Source organism: Sinocyclocheilus grahami, unplaced genomic scaffold, assembly GCF_001515645.1.
Source record: "Sinocyclocheilus grahami isolate Dianchi unplaced genomic scaffold, SAMN03320097.WGS_v1.1 scaffold132.1, whole genome shotgun sequence".
In the NCBI taxonomy this organism is placed as follows: domain Eukaryota; kingdom Metazoa; phylum Chordata; class Actinopteri; order Cypriniformes; family Cyprinidae; genus Sinocyclocheilus; species Sinocyclocheilus grahami.
This window is the reverse complement of record NW_015505311.1, coordinates 2,345,031-2,365,932: the sequence shown is the minus strand read 5'-3', so window position 1 is coordinate 2,365,932 and position 20,902 is coordinate 2,345,031. Positions and strand designations below refer to the sequence as shown.

Below are 20,902 nucleotides of genomic sequence, written 5' to 3'. Positions count from 1 at the left end.
ATCTTGTAAAGTCTCTAAATTTCCCACATCTCTCATTTCAGTAAAGCAGATAATGGGAGAAACCCTGAGAAAGTAGTTTGCCATTCCAAGAAGTTGGGACCTTTTCATTCTTTCTGTTATCCAAATATGGGTGTACCATTTTTGCTTGATCTGTTCATTTTTTATTTTTTTGCATTTGTAGTGTTTGTGTATGTGATGTCACGTATAGGGAATGTTTGAGTTACTTAAGGTGCTTGTTTACTTAAACTGTTTATCTGATAACAGGCGTCACTATTTCCAAAAGGTGTGTGTGTGTGCTCTTGCAGGTGTTTGTATGCATATTCAGATTAGTGTTGTTAGGAGTGCAGTGTGGAGTGTTTGTGAAAGTTATTGGCCTGAGATTGAGCTGTATATGCAAATGTTGTAATGGGAGGAACGTGTGCAGGTTTTGTGTTTCTTGGCAGCAGCTCATTGGCTGAGGCTTTTGATAAGCGTTTGGTGAAGTGTAGATGAATGATGAATAAAAAAAGAAAACTGACAACTGTTTGGCTGATTTAAAAAAAAAAATTTTTTTGCAAAACAGTCAGAGGGAAATGTGTTTTAACAGTAGTTTTGCAGCCTTAAACACAAGGGGTGGTAATGAGAACAAATCCTTGCTTGTTGAGAGATTCGAGAAGTTTTGAGTGTGGGCCAATCTGTGGCTACGACGGACTAACGATGATTTCTAGGTAATTTGTTGCAACTGAGAACAGTAGCCATATATATTGTTTTAAAATGATCTCAAATTAGTTTATTTTAAGATACAGACATATTTTGATAACTGTTTCCTATTTATTAATTTGTCTTCGTTTCAACAGAAAGAAAAGAAAACCATTAGAAACGGAACTATTTGAAATCCAGTAACATTTCTTTCTTCTTTTCTTAGAATAAATGTGGATAAACGACTTGCCACCAGTCTATCAAAGCTCTTCAGGCTGATGTAAATAAACAGTGTGTTATGAGGAAGCTTCAGCGTTGCTCTGTCTGTCACGAGGCCTGTTTATCAGTAAGTGTCCCTGCTGCAGTGCAGAAGGCCTAGTCTGCATTTCCACTTCTCAATGTCACATTCCTCTTCTGTTATGTTTGGGCAATCTGTATTATTTGCCCTTCAGTATTGGAGCAAATGGCTATTCGCTTGCACAAACACATCTCAATTAATAATTCACAAAAACAAACATCTTGCACCCAGGCTAAAACCTTTTCATTTTTGTTATCAGTAGGGCTGGGAGTAAGGCTTCCTTTGGCAGATTTTGAATTTGATTGTTCTCTAATCTCTGAGAACAAAAATGCAGCCTGAAATTGAAATATTGATCTTTTACATTGCAATCACCTGTTATATTACACCAGAGACAGTATGTGTGAGCAAGAATATGAATATCTTTTCTCTGGGCCTTGTTGTTTATTTATATTATTTTCCTCAGTCTTTGGCCATGTCTGGCTGTTAAGATATCATTTATATGACCCTGCATGGTTTCCCCCCGGATATGGTGCCCAAATAACCACATAATAATTCATCTGTGTGTGTCTTTACCACATTTCTGAAGAATCATGTGACTGAAGACTGGAGTAATGATGCTGAAAACTCAGCTTTTCCATTACAGGCATAAATTACTTTTTTTAAATATATTAAAATAGAAAAGTTATTTGAAACTGTCATAATATTTCACAATATTACAGTTACTGTATTTTAAATCAAGTGTATGCAGCCATGATGAGACTACATTCGAAAATATTTTAAAAATCTTAGCGACCCAAAACTTTTGAACAGTATTGTAGGACTATAAATAAATATATAAATTAGTTTTTCCTTGTATCATCTGAAACATTCTCAATCTTCTACACAGTGCAAGTCAAAAGAGTAAAACGCTGGCCAGTTTAGATGAGGAAAAACATCCTCGGTCATCTTTAGATGTCAAGAGAAAAGTTGTTCATGAGTTCAATGCCTTCATCACGATTTAATCATTTCCTTTCACAGCCTTTCCATCCAGTCGTGCCCTAATATGGGTAATCTAATTAAACATACATTTTTTCATGTCTTATTTAAGTGCTTTCTTCACAACGTGCGTCTTTATTTGAAGACTGTGGTGCATGAAATGGGTCTATAACTCAGCTTCTTCAAATCACGTTTAAAAAATATCTGGGCAGCCTTTTTATAAGTAACAAAATAAACTCATGTTTCTGTTGTTGGTAAATCCGTCAATCAGTGCCTATGTCTATCTATAGTCATAGTTGCACCACCCTGAGAAAACAGCAGCCACCCTCAATGCATCCTGGGAATAATCTTACATATCAGGCTCATTTCTGTTGATCTCACTTAAGGGAATTGAAAAAGACCCCACAGCCCATCATTTTAAAGAAAATATTGAAAAACATTTCTGTATTGTTTTGCTGCTATACACTGTAAAAAAAATTGTTTTAAGTTGGTTAGAGTGTTTTACAAGAAAATAGTAATTAGTTTTCTACTTCCAAATTTCACATTTAATTCAATGTGTTATATGCAGATTCATTGTAATTATTAGTGAAAATTACTAGCCATATCTGAGTGAAAATTGGTTCAAAGCCATGTTTTTCAAGGCATTGGATCATGTTCATGATTCTTGGTTTCATTTTTTTTCTTCCAGTCTGCTTAGTTAATGGTCACACAATATCCTCTATGCAGTTCCTTTAACGCAGAGACTCAAGAGACTAATATATTTTCAAGTATGCTGAAATTAACTGAATGCACAAACAAATGCAACAGTCAAGTTTACAGTGCTGATATATTTCTCACAAAACAATCATAGGAAAACAGATGCCTTTTCTGTATCCTAAACACGTGTTTATCTTCCGCTCCTATCTTTTGCTAGCTGTAGTTTTGAAACCACACTTTTCCCACGTTCCCAAATGGCCATTTCCCATTTTTTCAAGTAAATTGTTTTCAAATCTATTTATGGTCCCCACAGATTTATGGTCTCGGGTGATATTTCTAAAGTATGCGCAAGAAAAATATTACAAATCTATGTTACAGTACTGTACTTTGTCATGATATCCTTGTTTGGAAAAGACAAGGTGTTCAGCTGGAGCTGTTGGGAGTGTTGTTTTAGCCTAGAAATATCACGTGTATGGGACGATACTTAGCTTGTGTCTGGTCATGAGAAGACCGCAAACTGAATGTTAATGGGGACTTTGATATTTGTCAATATGTAGCAACGAAGGCATTTAAGCACTAATGGGGTCTCATTTGCATGACCTGAATCAATAGGATTTTGTTTGATGGCTTTTGCTTCATCAGGAATGCTATTGACGACAAGGTGACACCTTTGACATGAGCAATGCTTTGTTTATTTGTGTTGTCAGTTCGTTCTGGCGCACAAAATGGTGACAGACATCGATCTAGACCTTTCAAGACATCATTTAGCATTCGAATGCCTATAGGATGGATGCCTCATCCTGACAACACCATCAGGGAATTCTGTTCTGCGGGAAGTCTGTTTTCCTCTTTAAGTAACTCACAGACTAAATAAAGACTCGTGTGTTGGGGAAAATGCCAAATGCATAAGAAAATATCCTCTGCTGTCTTAGTGTCTAGTTTTAGCTTCTGCTAAAATGGTTAGTGAATCAAATCCCTGTAAATGCTTGGGAACATGAAACCACATCTACAGTATCCACAGGTTTCGATAAACCAAAGATCTCCTTAAAATATGATGGGCGAAACTTTCATCTGTTGAAACATTTGAATGAGTGAGGTGGTGGTAATACTGTATTTCTCATTCTGAGAGATTCAAACACATTCAGTAGCTTTCCCTTCTGACTCAAAGCCAATAAAATAACGTAAGAAAACTACCACACATAGTTGCTCAAACTGAAGAAAAGGTGAACATTTTAAACAGTATTAAGAAACTAAATTGGCCTACAAAGAGAGATAAATGGCTTGAAGAACCAGAAGATGGACATATAAGAGAAAAGCAACAAAATATAACATTCCACACTCTTCAGAGTCTTTCAGCAAGAATGAAACAAGCCAGATGCATCTCTTTTCCTCCTTTTTTACATTTTTCTCAGCCTGTCCTGAGGGCATTAAACTGAAGGTCACTGTCCTGAAGGCATAATGTCAGAAGAGCTGAAACGGAATTATGTAGAGAAAACAACATTTGTGGAATCTGGAATGTTGTGAGGATGAGAATTAGATTGGATGGAGAATTCGATTGGGTCAAAGAGAAGATCTGCTCCAATGTAGCTCATTGCATAAAGTCCTCTCTTCAATTGAACTGCATTCGAGAAGTTGACTGTTTTTGTGTGTATTGTGGAGAACATCCTTGTCGACCTCCTCTTAGTACATTATTGGATTGTTTGTGTATGTTCTGCTTTCTGTAAGAAACAAAAACAAGAGGAAAGTTTAAGAACACTAAACCACAGGTTTAATTTGTAATTTGTAAATTATTCATTATTTTAAACTAAATTAATACTTTTATTAAGGATGCATTAAATTGAACAAAAGTGACAGTAAAGACAATTTAATTTATTTAAAATAAATCTTTATTTTCATCAAAGAATCCTGAAAAAAAAGTTTCCACATATTATATTCCACAAATTACTAAAGAGTAGAGTAACAGCTGCTGAAAATTCAGATTTGCCATCACAGGAAATAGTTACATTTTAAAATGTATTAAAATAGAAAACAATAATCATAATATTTCACAATTTTACTGTATTTTTAATCAAATAAATGCAACCTTGGTGAGCTTAAGGGACTTGTTTCAAAAACATAAACAAAAAAGTTTACAGACCCCAAACTTTTGAACGGTAGTGTAACAAAAAACTAAAATTAACTCATGGTTATTTTTAGTACGTTTGGAGTTATGAAAATGTACTTTTATTAAAGTTAATGAAAATTTGGGCCTAATGTTTGATCACCATGTTTAAAAACTCTACATAATTAAAATATGAGAACTAAAAAAAAGAATAATTATTTACTATTAAAATATATATAATTTCAAATGTCTCTTTTCTCTAAAAAATAAAATTTTTGCACATCATGTGAAAAAGACATTAGACTAAACGAACACCTCGTCCGGTCCAGTGCTGTGCCAATGTATAGCAGATTTTCTCGACATTAGGGAGCCATTTTAATCAAATTAACACAAGGTGTAATTCAAGTAATTTATCATGTAGCTTTAGCTGTCTCACGGAGGGGGAGAGTGCGAGAAAGGCCAGCTGCAGAAACAGATAAATGGGTGGAAGGGCAGCGCTGGAATATTCATGCGGGGAGCCTTTGCTTACACTGGAAACTTGCAATTAGTCCCCAGTCTTTTGATTCATCTATGTGTTTATTTGCTAATGGTTTCACTCTGAGACAGAGGGAGCTGATGATCTCATCTGTTTGGAGGACACGGGCGAGTGACATGGTGTTGCTGAGAAAGACTGATGGGAAGGGGAAGTGAGGTCAAGACAGCAAATCTGAATAAGCCACAGCTGAAACTGTGCACATAAATACACACCGTATACATGAGCGTATTGATAAGCAAGTGTTTTGTACAATAATTTGTTTATTTATTTTTACAAAAAAGATTAATACTTTTATTCAGCAAAGATGCATTCAATACAAATCCCTGTAACACTTGTGGTGATTGCATAATGACCGGGGCACAATAGCTTATAAATGTCTTGTTATACAATATTATCACTGAATACTGGTATCAAAAACTTTTGTACTGTGTGTGTGTGCATATATATATATATATATATGCTGTTCTTTCACTGTTTATATATAATTGTGTGTTTTAATATTAGCATTTAATATATGTATTTCTATGAAAAGGGGCCATTTCATCTAAGTTTCTGTTAAATTCAATACCTTGTAACAAGCAGTTGTCCTCCGGGCTTCTGCATTGCTCCGTCTCCATGTCCAGACTCATTGGATCTGTGTTAACAGACAGTGACAGCTGACAAAGCCTGCTGAAAGACTATCGGCCTGAATGAAACTCTCTGAGTGTGTGTGAGGGTGTCTCACCGTGTATGAGAGAGTCTGATGTGGTGGCCTGCTGTAGTGCCTGCTCGATCTGCCCTCTCCGCTTGGACTCATATTCCAGTGCCTCCTGTAACCTCCTCTTTGCCTTCTTCTCCTTCTTCAGACGTCTCTGAATGGTGGCTGGATGAGAAAAGATGAGGGAAAAGTTCCATGTGTAAACATCAACTGGAAATGGATGGTTGCTTTTTATTTAAATTTTCCAATATATGTATTACAATGCAACATTTTACCTCGACTGTGTAGCTCAGAGGTGAGCTGCCTCTCTAGACACTCTCTCATCTCTCTCTCTCTGTACAGCTCCATCTTGAGCTCTCTCCGCTCCTGCTGAAGCTGTTTCTCCTGCACACGGGCGTTCTCTAAAGCCACCTTTAGCAGACCCTGCAACACATGTCTATGTTATTGATGCTGAACATGTTTGTATGAGTGAGTGAGTGAGTGAGTGAGCGAGCGAGAGAGAGCAATGCAGAAGTCCGGAGGACAACTGCTTGTTACAAGTGTGTGTGTGTGTGTGTGTGTACCTGTTTTTCTATTCTGGTGGGGACTTAAACCTGAATATACACACAGACTCATGGGGACTCATGTCACGGTGGGGACCTAAATTGAGGTCCCCACGTGTAAACAGGCCAATAAATCACACAGAACTACGTTTTTTGAAAAATCTAAAAATGCAGAAAGTTTCCTGTAAGGGGTAGGTTTAGGGGTAGGGTTGGTGTAGGGCAATAGAATATACGGTCTGTACAGTAGAAAAAGCATTATGCCTATGGAGAGTCCCCACAAGGATAGCAAACCAGACGTGTGTGTGTGTGTATTCCTTCATGGCCATACCTGGACATTAGTGAGCAGCATCTCGACAGAGGAGAGGCCATCTGTGAAAAGAAGGGAAGCAGGGAAGCCAGAGGACAATGATTGAGTTGGGACCTTCTCAAAGATTGTTGGTATCGGTGCATTTTGTTCAACTGTAAAATAATAAACACAAAGGGATGAATTCAACTGATCAGCTGACTGTTAAAGCAATAGTTTAGCTATAAATTTAAATTGTCATCATTTATGCAGTTTCAAATTATAGTTAACAAAAACTAAAACCATAAAAAAATTACTTGAAATAATATAAACGTTAAAAAAATATTGCAGCTAGCTAGCAAGGCAACATTTCTCATTTTGATTGAATTGATGTACTATAATAATTTAAACAAAAACTGAAATAAAAAGTATCTAAACATATTTGAAAAAACGAATAAATGTCAAAAAACAAGAAAATTATAAAACTTTAACTAAAATTAAAATGAACAAAGAAAATATTACAATAAACTAATTCAAAATATTTATAAGAACTATACTAGTCACAATGATACTAAAATAGCCCAAGCCTAAGATAAGCAAGGTAAGATTTTCAGCAAATAAGAACTTTTTTTTTTCTTTTTGAAGAATGTGCAGAATATATAGTTGCTGAATTTTCTGCAGTCGTTATCTCCAATCTTCAGTGTCTTCAGAATCAGAAAGTTAAAAAAACAGCATTTATTTGACATTTTTTGTTGCATGTCTGTGGATAATGCTTTTTATACATTTGCTAGTAGCGGATGAAGCAAAGCACGAGCATATTATTTTAATTGTTTTGATATTACTTGTGTATAGAACCTAGAATATCCCATTACAACATACAGTATACCATTACATCACCCAACTAAAGGCAATATAGTGGCTCTGTGTAATAATTGAACTATAATGAGAGCAGAAGAGGTCAGAGGAGAGGCTTTTACGTAATGTTGTGTTATATTAAATTAAATTTTTTATGAAATTTCGTTTATGTTGAGGAAACTCACCCCTGTCGTTGGAAAGTCTGCTCATATGCAGAGTTGAGTCTGTCTCCCTTTGTTCATCATGAACATTGTATGCTACAGGGAGAGCAAGAGATATATAAAGACAGCAGATAAATGAAACAAGAAGTTTCTGAGTAGCACACACTATTGCCAACATATTGCTTTGTGCTGTTATTGTGTATGCAGCAGAGTCAAGCCTTGTTGATTAGTTTAACATCTTTTTTCCTCAATGTAAATCATATAATGTTGTTTTCTATGGACATTATACTGTATGTATGATATTATGAAACAACAGTAATATCACACTTCAAGATGAAGATGCTAACCACAATAACTGGGTCTCTGTAAATCCACTAACATTCAGAAACTACATTTTTTACATATGTATGTACAGTGGGTATATAGAAAAGTATCCCCCTCCCGCCCTCCAAATAATCACATTTTGTTGCTTTGCAGCCCGAAATGAAGACGGACACAGTTTTTGTTTTATCCTGCTGTATTTACTCCGTGTAACTCATAACATCCAAGTGAAAGATATAACACCAACATGTCAGAAGAAAAAAAAAACAATCACTGAGTTGGAAAAATGATCACCAATGTATTGTAATATGTAATATGTCAATGTAATGCATCCTTGCTGAATACAAGTATTAATTTCTTTAAAAATATATACTTACACCAAACTTTTAAATGGTAGTGTATATCCATTTGTGGTATTCACTCAGGAAATACTGATGCACTGTTTGATTAATTATGATAACTGTAATCAATTACTCAGCATATCATCCCATTAATTTGACTGACAGCCCTACTGAATATGTAAACTCACTTGTTTTTTGAGGAGAGAGTGTGTAAGGCTGTGTGGGGCTGCTGGGAAGTGAACTGGTTTGTTGAGGTGAGGGTTCAGTTTTCTGAGGAACAGTCCCATCTACAGATGGTGTCACAGAGGGACTCTCTTCAAAACACTCCTGCTGAAATGAAAAAGAGGAAATTCAGTCCTGTAAAGAATCACACAAACACACATGCATAAACTCTCCCCACATAACAACACATTTTCATCACCCCAGTTCACCTGAAATCCAACAGAGTTCTGACTTTTTGTCTTACAATTCTGAGTTCATATCTCACAATTCTGACTTTTTTTGTGAAGAACTGCGAGATACGAACTCAGAATTGCAAGATATAAACTCGCAATTCTGAAAAATAAAAAAAATTCAGAATTGTGAGGAAACAAGTTGCAATTTCAAAATGAAAATTTGAATTCTGAGGGAAAAAGTCAGAATTGTGAGATCTAAACTTAGCTGTGAGATAAAAAGTAACAATTGTGTTTTAACCATTTTTTTTCCATAACGTGGCAGAAACAAGCTTCCATACTAAACTGGGATTTGCAACATGGTTAACAACCTAAAACAGGTCTCAAGCTACTTAACTTTTGATTACCTAAAGCAGTTTAGACCCCTTTGGACCAAGTGGATCAGCAAATTGCCTAAATAAACTCAAGCTAGAACTGTGTGAACATTCCCTGATAACCTTGCAGCAAAAGAGCTTGTAGAGTGTGTGTTTTAGTGTATGGTGTGTACAGTATGTCCTACCTTGATGGCAGATGTCGGCCTGGAGACGGGGCTGTACACCTGTGCACTGGCAACCATGTTGGCAATTGTATTAAGGTGGTTCATCTGGTTCATTGCCATGGCAACAGAGGCAGGAGGAAGTCCAACAGGAAGCAGGGGATGGGGCATCATCATGAAGGGCAGGTCCAGTCCTACAAGAAGAAGAAAGAATCAGTGAATAACTACTTAAATTTAGGTGTGTTTATCACACAGATCTATTGTATGGCTTCAGATTAGATTTTAAATTTAGTCATATGGACTACTTTTACGATGCTTTCGCATCATTTTTGAAGCATGAATGCTCTGGTCCCCATTAATCATCACGATAATTGAAAACAGAAAGTCATACAGGTCTGAAACAACAAGGGTGAGAATACTGACAGAATATTCGATTTATGTTGAATTATCCCTGTATCAGGGATCAGGGTGTGAAAGTGAATGGTTAATACATACTGTTGGCCAGTAGATGGGTGTGTTGGAGAGAGTTGAGCTGAGAGTTGTTCAAGCTGTGCTGAGTTTTCTCTGAAGCAGGTGATGGATGTTTCTCTCTCTCCCAGGACAAAGCGCTACATACTGTTTAATCATAAAAGAGTATGAAATGGTGAAAAGAAATATTCACAATAAAGGTAATCAGGTAATTACATTTTAGCTTTTGTTATATTACATATCTATCTATGTGTGTGTGTGTGTGTGTGTGCATGTGTTTTTGTGACAAATGAGGACATAAATTTGTATAATGACAAGGGTATGACAAAGGTATTACAAGGAGAAGGTGACTTTTCAGGACATTACCCCATGTCCCCACTTTTCAAAACGCTTATAAAACACACAGAATGGAGTGTATTGAAAATCTGAAATAGCACAAAGTTTCCTGTAAGGGGTAGGTTTTAGGGGTAGGGTTGGTGTAGGGCAATAGCACATACAGTTTGTACAGTATAAAAACCATTACGCCTATGGGATGTCCCCACTTTTCACAAAAACAAACCTGTGTGTGTGTGTGTGTGTGTCAAAAATAAATAAGACTGGAGTTTGTTAAAAGTAATATCCATTGCTTTAGGTTTGCTTTAAGTGCACATTTAACCACATACTGTACACATTCACACACAAATATGCTCAGAATAATTAACTTAAAAAGATATCCCCAAAATAAGTGATCAGAATACTATAAGATGGACATATATTATTTTTAGTGAAAAAAGGAAACAGTACATTTTCCAGCGACCAGCAGCAACAATGAACTGAACTGATAATCAGCATTCATGTCAGTGCCATTGGGAGCAGATGGTGTTTAGGTGGCAGATTTGTGGCGAAGGAATCAATGATAGCGCAGGATGAAGTCGGTCCCCTTAAGACTATCACATGCTCCAACCAATAAGGTCTTCACACGACCGGACAAAAATAACATGATTAAAAATAATAAGCTCCCTCATTACGACACAACACTATACTGCAGATACATTACAACACCACGGCAACTTCGAAACCTGGGCCCTTCACCATGGCATAAATTCTATACAATAGAGCGACCATCTGTGCGACAATCTGCACGTCCATGGAAATCAAGACTAGTGTCAACACAAGCTCACATATCTTGTGGGACTGGAGTTCTAATGTAAGTGAGAGGGCGCTAATTCAGAGTAATCAGACAGATGAAGATGGATGAGAGGAGGGAAAGCAAGAGCAATCAGAGACAACAAGAGCTGCAACTGTGCTGCGAAACACACTAAAACAAACACAAACATGCACACGTACACACGGTATATTCTCCTGTGTCAAGTACTCAAATAGAAACGGCGTTCAGCTTTTGGTCGGATGTCTAGAACACTGTGTACTTGTAATGTCATACAGATCATTTTCATCAAGTGATTGATGAAATAATCCCATTGAGTTACATTAAAAGAAGACCTGCGCCATATTTAGAATAGAGTATAATTAATTTATGAGTGGTCTTTTGACTTGAGCTAGTAAGCAATCACTGCCTTTTAATTTTCTTTTTTTTTTCCAATTTACTGCCATTTTCAGCTGAAATGACCCCTAGTGACATTTATTCCTGTTCACACCACTTCTGATTACATTACAATTTATGACTTATTTTTACACAGTTTCTTGCACAATACTATGTTATGATCTCAAAACACTCTTACCATATGCATGATTTGTAAACTAATACATTTTGACGTCTGTGTCACATAACCAGCTCCATATGTATGCCTTTTCTGATGTAGTAAACTTGCTCAGTAGCTCACCTGGTACGGCACTGCACTTTTGATGTGGAGCGATTGAGCACAAGTCCTATGAGTCACAACACTCGATAAAAGAGCTTAAAGACTTGTAGAAGCAAGCTAAAATGGCTAAAATTGCTTCAGCAAATGTGTTTTTAATCTCACGTTTATTTTGTTAACATTATCAGTTAGGTTTATTGTATGTGATATGTTATTTTTCAAACGGATAGAGCATGAACCTTTCACAATTCATTCCTGAACTACTGCACGCAATACGTACAACAAACATAATAAAACATTGCCAGATTTAAGTTCATCTGTTTCAGACAAAACTTAACACACTTTTCATGCCCCTCACTGGACATTTCACTTTGAAAGCACCAATGAAACGTGCAAGAAGCAACTCAATATCCCTTTGCAGAAATCAACGAATGAGGGAAAAATTAGACATGATGACAAGGTCAAAACTGTCTCATGAAAATGGTTATTGCTCACTTTTGAGTATTTTTGGCCAGTAATTAATTATAGTAATTTGTATCCTGGTAATTAAACACCAGATGGTCAGCTTGTCTAGACTGTTTGATCAAGTGAGAAATGCTTTAAATGTCAACTAGAAGAGATTTGTGTTTCTACATGTTCTCTCACCAAAACAAACACACATACATTGGCTGCACAAAAAACTACTGATTTAAACAGCATCTTAAAAATGAGGGCAACTTCAAACAGACAAGAAGAGAGAGAAAGGGGGTGGATGGGTGAAGATCCAAAAATGCTGACCATATGCTCGCAGGGAGAGAGGGGCAAACAGATAATGTGTGCGTTACACTATACACGACTTCCCTGCTAAGCGCACGTGGACGTGAAAACAAGCACACATGTGCTAACATACACCCGTATGCGTGCACACAGCGCACACCTGTTTCTGTTAACGCAGGCAATCACCCGTATGACAGGTTTCGGCCATCTTGTTAAATAATGCATGGAATTTTTCTTTCAACTTGTCAACGCAGGGGGAAAAAGTATCTCTCACTGTCTCTCTCTTCTCTTCTGATGTCATCCTTGATGTTGATTTTCCTTGACTGCATTCCATCTTTCTGATGAAGGCCGTTTTTTTCTTCTCTCCTAAATTCTGCTTGTCCACAGCTGTTCTCACTAGGAACGCTGTGCTCTCTTCCTCCTAAACTCTTGTGAGAATGGCCTTTGAAGTCTACGTTATCTGTGTTAGTTTCAGCCACATTTAGTATATGGCTGCTGTGATTGAAGACAAGTCCTGATTAGTGCAAAAACTAAAAGAAGTGCAATATTCCTCATACACACATGCACACGCACACACACACACACACACACACACACAAACATTCAGAAAATTGAGGTAAGATTTTTTTTTTAAAGAAATGTATATTTTTATAAATCAAGAATGCATTAATATGATCAAAAGTGACAGTAAATAATTGTATAATGTTCGTTATCTATTTCAAATAAATGGCTATTTAACTGTCTATTCATCAGAGAATCCTGAAAAAAATATACATAACAGTTTCCACAATATATTACGCAGCACAACTGTTTTCAATGTTGATAATTATAAGAAATGTAGCAGCAAATGTAGAAAAAAGCAGCAAATCAGCATATTAGAATGATTTCTGAAGGATCAGACAATATTTTGCCATTTTGAAACTGCTACTTTGCTGATTCGCAGTTGTGTGTTTTTCCACCTTTAAAATCTCAGTCTCATTTGCTATCATAATATTGTATTATACCATGTCAGATGGGTGAGAAATAAATATAAATTTAAATATCAATACAAATAAATATAAATATAGAGGCAAAATAATAAATATTAAATATATAACAAAATAATAAGTTAAATCAGAGAAGCCACTAAAGGCATATCAGTTGCACGCTTTTGAAATAGTTTGCATCATCCACAAATGATGCATCCAGTTATGCACACAAATATTGTGCATATATAACATTATCCATTTATACATCTTCTCATTTTGCTTTGCTTGTATGCACACACACAAACACATGCATCCCTGCACCAAATGTCTTGTTTCGTCTCTAAGGCTGGTGTACGATTAACTATTCTCCTGTCTGTTGTTGGTCTTCTCTAAATGCACAGTCAGGCAGCAGTCATTAATGTCACCATTAGTCTCTGTAAACCAAGCACAACCCTGCAACATGGGCCCCCTGCGCGAGCTCTGCGATGGGGCTCATCTCACCCAAAAGGCCCAGGTTACTATTGCAAAGCCATCTGTCTGGTACATCTACAGATTGCACTTTAAACAAGCTGCCTTAAAGGAACACAAACACACATTAACAAACAAATCGTGAAAAAAACAAGCCCTACCTGTACCTGTATTAGAGTTGAACTCATCTGAATCGAATTCTGAGCCATTGTGGGTATTGTGTAGATTCATCATCATCATCTTCATCTTCTGTATCTTCAAAGCTTCAGCCATCGCAGCTGTTGTTAGACCTGCAACACATTCAAGTACAATATCACAAACAACTGTGTACACACCCACAACACTCCACTGATATCTCACCTGATTATCTTACACAGCAATGAGGTAATCAAATGGAGACGCTTCTGCTTCACGTGAGAATAAACTCATGTGTCTCCTCAACAATTTTATTAAAGATGTCAACAATCTCAAACAGAGCTCAAATTTGCCAAGATATTAAGAATTGTTTCTTGAGCACCGAATCAGCATATTAGAATGATTTCCGAAGGATCCTGTGACACTTGAATACCTTAAAATACTGGTTTCAGGCTGCTAAGAGATGTGCTATTTATGAAGCGCATTAGCCTAAAAGTTACAGCAATAAATTCCTTAGTTGACAGTAAATGGATGTTGTCATCAGCAGCAGGGTTTAGTCAGAGCAACTGGAGGGTCACAGTGAGATAAGGGACCTGAATTAGCTCTGTTAGCTGGACTGCATTATTTATATAAGCATATCATGGAAGTCGTCCAAGAGATAGCCATCTGCCAATCAAATCACTTTAAACTCCTCCCACTACCAGCACAAACTAGGCAAAGAGCTCTGGCCTTGGTTTCCCTTGGATACTGTCAAAAATGAAAAAATAAATAAATAAAGTATTGATTACTGACAGACGGTCAATTCTCTGGACTAGTGATTGATGTTAAAATTGTTGCCTCTCTCATTATAATTCACAACATAATATAATTCACAACACTATAACTCTAAAGATGTCCATTGTGCGTGTGATGGCGTGTGTGTGTCTGTATGTTTTTGCATACGTGTTTGGGTGAGCGTGTGTATTGCATTTGACAAGGTCACGATTTTCCCCCACATTGTGACAAAGAAGAAGAAAACTGCAGGTGAGGCTGACTGCTGATAAGGAGAAAAACAATGTACCAACAACACACACACACACACACACACACACACACACACACACACACACAAGTAAAGAGCAGCATATTCCCCCAGGAGAGCATTGGCTGCTTGGCTAATCATGACTTTAACATCTCTATGTAAATGCTGACTGTCTACATCTAGTATACAGCTGTTGCATGAGCTTCGCTGTGGACTCATGGGAAGAACAATCTTCAGAGACTTGAGTTGAGTTACGTAAGCTGTTTGACAAGAAGGAAAGCGTTCGTTCATGTGAAGGGAGATTGTCCTGAGGGGGGAACTCTATTCCTTGAGCTCTTACGGTATACCAGAAACAAAGTCACGGCCACACACAATGTGAGAATAGTTAAGATTATATGTACATTTATACAAAAATCATGCTTATTAAAAGCGGAGAAACTGAGCTGTTTGATGCAGCTCACCAGAATAGGAATAGTTAATCTAAAAAACATGTAATCACTCTCATATTGTCCGAAACTCATATTTATGATACAACTTAAAGCACCATAACTTAAGTCAGTCTTTTCCTTATATAAAGTTGTCAAATGATTTTGGAGGAGTACTTTATGGTACATTTAGTCATTTTTTGAGCATGGCAATAATGAAAAATCACTGGTCAATTCAGTTTTCTGGAAAAAGGCAGCTTGGAAATTCTGCTAAATATCTCCATTTGCATTCCACATTTAAGTTTGGAATGAAGAATTATCATTTTTAGGTGAAATATTCCAGGTACAGAGAAAATGCTTAGAAATATACACATACGTATATATCAATAAACACTTTGGGGTTTTATCAGCAACGTTTGGGGTCAGAAAGATTTCTTTTTTTCTGTAAAGAAATCAATACTTTATTCACCAAGGGTGCATTAAATCAGTTAAAAGTGACAATAAAAACATCTATAAAGTCGCAAAAGATTTCTATGTCAAATAAATTCTGATCAATGGTTCTGTTTCAACATTGATAATAGTAAGAAATGTTTATTGTGCAGCAAATCAGTATATTAGAATAATTTCTGAAGGATCATATGACACTGAAGACTGAGTAATAATGCTGAAAATATAGCTTTGCTATCATAGGAATAGATTATTATTAATAATAGATTATTATTAATTTTTAATAATATTTCACAATGTAAAATTTTTTGTCTGTAATTGTATCAATACCTGCAGCCACGATGAGCATAACACCCCCAAACTAATGAACGATATTGTATATATGAGAGTATTATTCTTTAAGGTATATTCTTCTGTGTGTGTATACACCATTATAGCCTATTATATGGAACTTAAATACTGTATCTCCTCTCCTCTCAGCTTTTTGGCACCACCCCCTGCTGTCTGTCATTGCCCTAAGTGACAAACAATTCCAAAAATTCCAAAACATGCCAACATTTGCTGCAGTTGTAGATTAAAGAATATGAACATAAAATATTTGAATAAATGTCAAAGTCAAATTTTACTTAACTAATATTTAAAACTGAGAGAAACAATATCATGCCATTGTCACATACCTCAGATCCCATTATCTTGAGATATTACTTATGTTATGTACTTGTGTTTCTGATTTTCTTTTCTATGGAAGCAAACAAAATGTTAAGCAAAATACTGCTATATCTCCATTGTGTTTACTTGCCTGTTGTACAGTATATTTATTTCGGAATATAATCATTGATTCGCTCAAATGGTGCCACAATTTTTTTTTTTACCCAATTGTCATAGCCCCAAACAATGACTGAGCACTTGGCAAATCAAAGCAAACTGCCCTACTCTCATTCCTAACGAGTCCTGACATCTGGCACTTGACGATGCCAAGACACTAAGTGACATCTCCACGGTAACTGCTTAAACACGGCAGAATATCACTGCACAGTCTAGCGCATCCTCCATGGTGACCCCACGACTTTGTGTGTGTGTGTGTGAGAGAGAGAGAGGGAATACTTTTTGCAGTGCCTTTACTGTACACACATACATATATACATGCTGATAAGCATACAGTATATAGCAAAATCTTTTTGACCAGGTGTATAGATTTGAAGAATGGGTTAGGGTCTTAAAAATGTTGATCTCTCTAACATCATATTTATGGGAGTATTTTTTATTAATTTATTTATTTATTTATTGACCACAGTGAAACAGAGGTCATTATTTTATTGTGTACACTTATACTGGCCTCATCAAGCTAAGTAGTTCCACTCTAATATAGGGGAAAAAATTATATTCATATTTTATACACAAAGCTCAAGATTACTGAGTGTATATAATGTAATGTGTTGTTATTTTTCAATAAAACTAAAAATAGAACTATTAAAAATACTTTAGTTAATTGAAGTTAAATGAAGCTGAAATATAATATAAATATTAGATGATAAACTTGATAAGAAATTATATTTTACATTTTTAGATTTTAAATTCAAAACTAAAACTGAAATAAAAAATAATAATAAATTAAAGCTAACTGGAAAAAATATAATAAAATTAAAGCACATTACAAAATTACTGAAACTTAAATAAAACAAACTGAAGATAATAAAGTAAAATAAGTAGTAATATTTCTGATCTTTACCCCACAACAACAAATAATAAAATAAATAATATTTATCTTAATAATAGTGTGTGTGTATCATATGTAATGTAGTAGGGTAAACTTATTGTGATGGTTGAAAATTGAAAAATAACAAACAGAACTACTGATATAACCACATACATGATAGAGGGCTGATGTTTAAAAATAGGCCATAAAAACTGTCTATGATGGTTAACGCCCAGGTACTTTGGGTCTGTGGTGGGAAAATATGACTTCTTTAAAGTTAAGTTATAACTTTCAAGTGATAAAAAATGAAAAAAAAAAAAGTAAATTAAATTTTACAGACATTATCTTGCAAAAAAAAGGCACTGCTTCCTGAGACTTAGCCATAATTGTCTAAAAGGGGGAAGGACATGTGCCCTTCCAGGTAAAATGATTGCTTCGCCCCTGACTCTGGCAGAAATAAGACATTTCTTGGGGCAGATTTCAGTAAATTTTCAGCATCCACCCTTCCCAATGTGATACAGTAGAGTTGAGAAGCAAGGACGGGGGATGTGAGGCTTCTGGCCAGTGAGAGGAAGAGGGAAATAGAGAGGGATGAACAGATGGATGAGTGATGCCGCTGGGGTGTGTCATTCATCACTGTCACCCGTAAAGGAGGTGCATGAAAGATGACCGAACTGAGCGGCAGAAAGGGAGAGAGAATGAAAGATGAGCAGAAGGACAACAGAGGAGGGAGTGATTTAAGCATACACTTTTCATATGTGTTGAAGGAGGCTGTGAATGAGTAAATTGAGGCTCATCTAAATTTACAGCGCACTGAACGTGGTGAAAAACGAGACGGGTGTGTGTACGGTTGGGTTTACCTGTGGGTGACAGCAGGGCTGGAGACAGAAAGCTGTTTGCTCTTTGGTGGAGGATTCTGGGGCTTTCTTGCACACCGGCCCTATAGGAACGCTTCGGTGGGCGGCCTGGACGAGAGCTGTGAAGGGTGTAAACACATTAGCATTGTGCCTATCATTAAGGACAACAGAGACAGACAATGGAGAGGATTTAGAGGACTGTAGAAAAATTAACACATTTAAAGTGAATAAAAAACATATTTTTCTATTTAATATGCAAAATAAACAAACAAACAAAAAAACTTAGTAATAACACTTAAAAAAATTGCAATAGAAAAAATATTAATGAAAAAAGTAAGACTTTTAAATGAAATTACAGCTACAAGTTTGACAGGGAACAGATTTACAACTAAAATTTTCTAGCATGCCAAAAATTACAATTAAATCCCTGATAACGGTTCTGCATTAAATTGAGAAATCTTCCAAGCAAATATTTCACCCAATTTTCTTCTCAATTCACAGCATGATTACTGATATAAAACAGGCAACATTAAAAAAATATACACAACCACAGATCAAAAACATAGTAAAAACAGTAATATTGTGAAATATTATTACAATTCAAATAAATGTTTTCTATTTTAATATGTTTTAAAATGTAATTTATTCCTGTGATGGCAAAGCTGAATTTTCAGCATCATTACTCCAGGTCTTCAGTGTCACATGATCCTTCAGACATCATTCTTAAATGCTGATTTGCTGCTCAAGAAACTGTTGAGGAAAGGAGTTTTTTTTTTTGCAGGATTCTTTAGTGAATAGAAAGTTCAAATGAACTGCATTTATTTAAAATAGAAGCACTGTGAAACATCATATACAGTGGTGTGAAAAAGTGTTGGCCCCCTTCCTGATTTCTTATTTTTTTGCATGTTTGTCACACTTTAATGTTTCAGATCATCAAACAAATTTAAATATTACACAAAGATAATGCAAGTAAATACAAAATGCAGTTTTTAAATGATGATTTCATTTATTAAGGGAAAAAAGCTGTCCAAACCTACATGGCCCTACGTGAAAAATGTATTGCCCCCTCCTGTTAAATCATGAAAGAACTGCAATTAACCACATTATTTTAGAAAGCTGAGTTAAATTTCACTAGCCACACCCAGGCCTGATTACTGCCAGACCTGTTGAATCAAGAAATCACTTAAATAGAACCTGTCTGATTAAAGTGAAGCATGCTTAAAGAGCAACACACCATGCCGTGATCTAAAGAAATTCAAGAACAGATGAGAATCAAAACAGTTGACATGTATCAGTCTGGAAAGGATTATAAAGCCATTTCTAAGGCTTTGGGACTCCAGCGAACCATGGTCAGAGCCATTATCCACAAATTGAGAAAACTTGGAACAATGGTGAACCTTTCCAGGAGTTGCCGGCCAACCAAAATTACTCCAAGAGCACAACGATGACTCATCCAAGAGGTCATAAAAGAACCCAGAACCACATCTAAAGAACTGCAAGCCTCATTTGCCTCAATTAAGGTCAGTGTTCATGATTCAACAATAAGAAAGAGACTGGGCAAAAACGGCATCCATGGGAGAGTTCCAAGGCAAAAGCCACTGCTGACCAAAAAGAACACAAAGGCTCGTCTCTCATTTGCCCAAAAATATCTTGATTATCCCCAAGACTTTTGGGCAAATATTCTGTGGACTGATGAGACAGAAGTTGAACTTTTTGGAAGGTGTGTGTCCCGTTACATCTGGCGTAAAACCAACACAGCAATTCATAAATATAGCATCATACCAACAGTCAAACATGGTGGTGGTAGTGTGATGATCTGGGGCTGCTTTGCAGCTTCAGGACCTGGACGACTTGCCATAATTGACGGAACCATGAATTCTGCACTCTATCAGAAAATCCTGAAGGAGAATATCCGGTCATCAGTTTGTGACCTCAAGCTCAAGCGCACTTGGGTTATGCAGCTGGACAATGATCCCAAACACACCAGCAAGTCCACCTCTGAATAGCTCAAGAAAACTAAATTAAGGTTTTGGAGTGGCCAAGTCAAAGTCCGGACTTAACTCCGATTGAGATGCTTAAACAGTCCATTCATGCTCGAAAACCCTCCAATGTGGCTGAGTTAAAACAATTCTGCAAAGAAGAGTGGGCCAAAATTCCTCCACAGCGATGTGAAAGACTCATTGCCAGTTATCGCAAACACTTGATTGCAGTTGTTGCTGCAAAGCGTGGCACAACCAGTTATTAGATTTAGGGGGCAATTACTTTTTCACGTAGGGCCAGGCAGGTTTGGACAGCTTTTTTCCCTTAATAAAATAAATAATCATTTAAAAACTGCATTTTGTATTTACTTGCATTATCTTTGTGTAATATTAAAATTTGTTTGATGATCTGAATCTTTTAAGTGTGACAAATATGCAAAAAATTTAAAAAAACAGGAAGGGGGCCAACACTTTTT

General features: G+C 36.3%; 1 protein-coding gene across 1 annotated transcript in view; it reads right to left on the bottom strand.

The window, feature by feature from the left end:
• Positions 1 to 3,326: 3,326 nt before the first annotated feature.
• Positions 3,327 to 20,902, bottom strand: part of LOC107590729 (dachshund homolog 2-like) — a 40,186-nt gene continuing 22,610 nt past the window's right edge. Inside the window, exons 2-12 of the mRNA XM_016279639.1 lie at positions 18,451 to 18,566; positions 14,028 to 14,156; positions 9,906 to 10,025; positions 9,435 to 9,604; positions 8,672 to 8,813; positions 7,846 to 7,917; positions 6,851 to 6,981; positions 6,256 to 6,403; positions 6,008 to 6,145; positions 5,852 to 5,917; positions 3,327 to 4,365 (exon numbers count right to left, since the gene is read on the bottom strand). Coding sequence (XP_016135125.1) covers positions 4,328 to 4,365; positions 5,852 to 5,917; positions 6,008 to 6,145; positions 6,256 to 6,403; positions 6,851 to 6,981; positions 7,846 to 7,917; positions 8,672 to 8,813; positions 9,435 to 9,604; positions 9,906 to 10,025; positions 14,028 to 14,156; positions 18,451 to 18,566 — 1,270 coding nt within the window. The 3' untranslated portion in view covers positions 3,327 to 4,327. The remainder of the gene's footprint in view (positions 4,366 to 5,851; positions 5,918 to 6,007; positions 6,146 to 6,255; positions 6,404 to 6,850; positions 6,982 to 7,845; positions 7,918 to 8,671; positions 8,814 to 9,434; positions 9,605 to 9,905; positions 10,026 to 14,027; positions 14,157 to 18,450; positions 18,567 to 20,902) is intronic.